At 37.7% G+C, this 3,680-nt stretch overlaps 1 protein-coding gene across 1 annotated transcript; it reads left to right on the forward strand.

Moving 5' to 3' along the window:
• Nucleotides 1-572: 572 nt before the first annotated feature.
• On the forward strand, nucleotides 573-2,663 carry BCL2A1 (BCL2 related protein A1). Its single transcript, XM_065412828.1, has 2 exons — nucleotides 573-992; nucleotides 2,556-2,663. Exons 1-2 carry the CDS (start codon nucleotides 573-575, stop codon nucleotides 2,661-2,663), a joined length of 528 nt encoding a protein of 175 aa, XP_065268900.1.
• The last annotated feature ends 1,017 nt before the right edge of the window (nucleotides 2,664-3,680 follow it).

The following is a 3,680-nucleotide window of genomic DNA, read 5'->3' on the forward strand; positions in this document are numbered from 1 at the left end:
TTGTGGGAATAAGGGCAGAGGTATAATCTTATAGAGCTGACACCCCCTTCTTCCATAGGCAAGAGGAAAGATATACCAGATTTGGGTTCCCTCTTATCACTAACTGTGAAGATTTAGTCACCATCTCCATGCAGTCCAGAGTGAAGCATTGGCCACTGCCAGTGGCAGAGTATTTCTCAAGAGTTGCCTGTTCCAATAGTGTGCACTTTTCTTTTAAAAAGCAAAATGTGGCAGATCCTCAATGGGTGTAAATCAGCACAGGCCCGTTGAAGCTACACCAATTTACACCAGATGAGGATGTGGCCCCTACTAATGTATTCGTGTAAGGCCTCACTTCCTGCATGCTACATCATTTAGGATAATTTTTTTTTCTACTCTTTGACCTCAGTCAGAATTTTTCTTTCATTTCTGAACTCATAGCCACAACCCACACATTAATTTAAGGAAGCTTTACAGGAACTTTCTGTGATGCAAGTGCCTAGCTTGTAGTTAGTTATTTAGTTCAGCTTTTAGGGTGGATTAGCAGTTTCACACTGGTCAAAGGCTGTGATTTGCTCTGAGCCAGCTTCTAAATGGAACACTCTGAGTCTTGCTATGTTTACAATTTAGTCCAAGATTATCTGAAATACATTCTTCAGGAACCACAGCTTGGACCAGCCCCAAGCAGAGTTGCTCATGTCTTAAGAACTAAGGCATCCATTCTGCAAAAGGAAAATGAAGAGAGTCTGAAACCATGTTTGGACACACTTGATATTACCTCTGTAGATGCTGCCAGAAGAATTTTCACTGAAGTCGTGGATAAAGAATTTGCTGATGGAAACACTAACTGGGGACGGATTTTGACAATATTTATGTTTGGAGGAATTCTTTCTAAGAGGCTTCAAGAACACAAAGTTCAGCTTACAGGAGATAATAAAGAGCAGATTTCTTATTTCATCACGGAGTACATTATAAACAACAAGGCTGAGTGGATAGAGGCAAATGGAGGTTGGGTAAGTTTCAGTGCTGTATTTTATAACCATTTTTCACTGTTGTCTAGATCAGGAGAATTTTCCTTAATAAATTAAAAAAAAATGTTCTTTTAACTACTGTCAAAAAGAATTGTCAACTTAGCCAGGGCTTTATCATTTGCTTTATTTAAAACTTTTATATCTTGAATTCTTCCTTAAGACTTAAAGCAAATATCTTGCTTCAGATCTAAATTAGAGGAAAATACAAGACCTTTTTAAGGTGCTTGTGACAGTATAAACCACTAAAGTAAGCCCTGAATCATTTTTACAGTACACTTTCCAAACTGAAATTAAAGTGAAAGGATGCAATAATAATGCTATGACTGGTGTGATCCAAAACCTTTTGAAGTCAATGGAAAGAGAAATCTTTATAGGTGAAATCCTGTCCACATTGAAGTCCATGGGAGTTTTGCCACTGAGCTCCATACAGCCAGGTTTTCATCCCTTGTCAATTTAGTTGTACAGTCTGATAATTAAGTATAATTGGGGTCAAATCCCTCTTGCCTTATTCATGCACTGAGACTACGTGTGTGAGTAGAAAAATTGGCTGAGATATTCCTAAGACTTCCCCATGGTTATTTTACAAATACAAGTAAAGTATTTGACAAACAGTAGGTCTCTTTTTCCAGCGTCATATATATGACCATTTAATGAAAGTTCCTGTGCTGATGCAGAGGAAAGTTGTAGGAAACTCCGCTCTTCTGCTTTGCAGGGTTTCATCACGCAAACTTGATTTTCTGTAGGTGTTTAGGGGAAGTTGATGGTAAATGCCATCAGAGCCTGAGATCCCCTGGTATTTTGTGTGTGTGTCTGTATGCAAATGTCACATTCTCTTCATATCGCCTCTTTGGGCCCGATTCTGCTCTCAGTGCAATTACTCTTGATTTATACCATTGTAGATGAGCTCAGAATCAGGCTTATTTTCTCTTTTCTCACCTGTCTCCCTTTACTACTGTCTTTATCCTTTCCCACATTTTTTTCTAGCTTGCTTTTGTCTATTTCTGTTGGATAACAGTTGCAGTGAGTTAGTGGTGCTTCATACATCATGTTTATAGAAGCTCCTTTGCCTGCCTCTTTCAGTCAAACCTGTTTAAGGTCACCATCTATTCCTGACATTTTTTTCTCACAGTATCTGGAATTTTCAATAAGTACCTCATAACACCAGAAAGAGAAGGTTTAAAGGGGGAATATTTATAAGCATATTAAAACTGAAACACAGACAGTTATGTTACTTGCAGAAATGAGCCCAAACCACAAAGTTTAAATCCAACCTAAATAATGAACTTTCCCCAGAAGGGAGTAGGCAGGGAGGGAGCAAATTTGGCCATGTTATGACCTGGAGATGAGACAGGCTGAAAAGCTATTGTTTTTAAAGCCCAGTTCATCTTTTTCTGAGGTAGTTGTCTGTAAACCTGCCTCTATGGGAATAAAGGCTCAACAGCTCTATTGAACTGAAAGCCTCCTGCTATCACGAAACAATGGTGCATTTTTCACGAGCTCATTATTTGAAAGCTATAACCAGACTGTACATATTCTTCTCCACAGGAAAACGGCTTCCTACCTATGTTTGAGGAAAAACGATCATGGCTGTCCTTATTCAACATTAAAGCAAAAATCATGGATGCTTTTTCCTTCTTCAGTCAGTATTATTGACAAGATGGAGATCAGCCTTCCCATGTAAACTGGATGTTGCCACAAGACACATTGCAGTGGCTTTCTTCAAGCAAGAGGAAAATGAATCAGCCTTCTAGAATTAAGGACATGTTTTCTTGCTTATATTATATTTTAATTTATATATTTACTAGTAAATGTTTAGGTGCTGGCTTATTTGACAACAGTAAAGACTGGAGTCCTCCTGCTATCGAAGAGGTACAGAACTGACTCCCAATATGCCTCAACCCTGACCTGGAGAGAACACCTCTAGGCGAGACAGCGAGCAGTTCAGTGTCTATCTTCTCTGATGCACCTTCAAAGACGTGCATTGTTTCACCTACACATAATCCAATGGGTTAGGAGCAGTATCAGTTTTAATTCTGAATGTTAAAAATTTTGTGAATTAAATTTCTTACTTTATTGCATTTTGTTGTTTACTTTATCAGCAGTAGACTTCTTAAATAAAGGGGCTAAAACACTCACTCATGAAAGTACGTGCAAGTTCATGAGATGGATCAAATGATCACTTGGGACCAGCAATTTAAAATGTGTGTATATATTTACTAATCAGTACGATGGCATCTGTTTAATAATTTCTTTTTTTTTTTACAAAAGGTTCTTCATATGCATGGTGTTCTTTCCACCTGCAATGACCACCTGATTTGTTTAAAGAGATGCTTTTAAATGGCCAAGTGCAAAAACTTTATTCGAAATCAATAAACTATTTGTATCTTCTATAATTAAAATGTGACCAATGGGTTTTTGGAAAAATACATTAAAATATAAACATATACTTAGGCTGAAAGTTTATTTTTACCAAGTTTCATCTCTGAAAAAACATTGTTTCTATTTAGCTGAGTTAGATACACCTGGTAAAGTAAGTGTGGGCATAGGTGCAAATCTAGGCAGTATGGGCCTGATCCAAAGCCAATTGAAGTCAATAAAAAGACTTGTTCACAAGCCAGTCTGTAGCATTTTTGGTGTATTATCTGGCAACTTGTATGAGCAGCCTGTTAG

Source organism: Emys orbicularis, chromosome 10 (assembly GCF_028017835.1).
Source record: "Emys orbicularis isolate rEmyOrb1 chromosome 10, rEmyOrb1.hap1, whole genome shotgun sequence".
In the NCBI taxonomy this organism is placed as follows: domain Eukaryota; kingdom Metazoa; phylum Chordata; order Testudines; family Emydidae; genus Emys; species Emys orbicularis.

Coding starts and splice junctions, on each gene's coding strand:
- BCL2A1 (XM_065412828.1), top strand. CDS start 573: ATGGAACACTCTGAGTCTTGCTATGTTTACAATTTAGTCCAAGATTAT. Junction 993..2,555: donor TAGAGGCAAATGGAGGTTGG/GTAAGTTTCAGT, acceptor TCTTCTCCACAG/GAAAACGGCTTCCTACCTAT.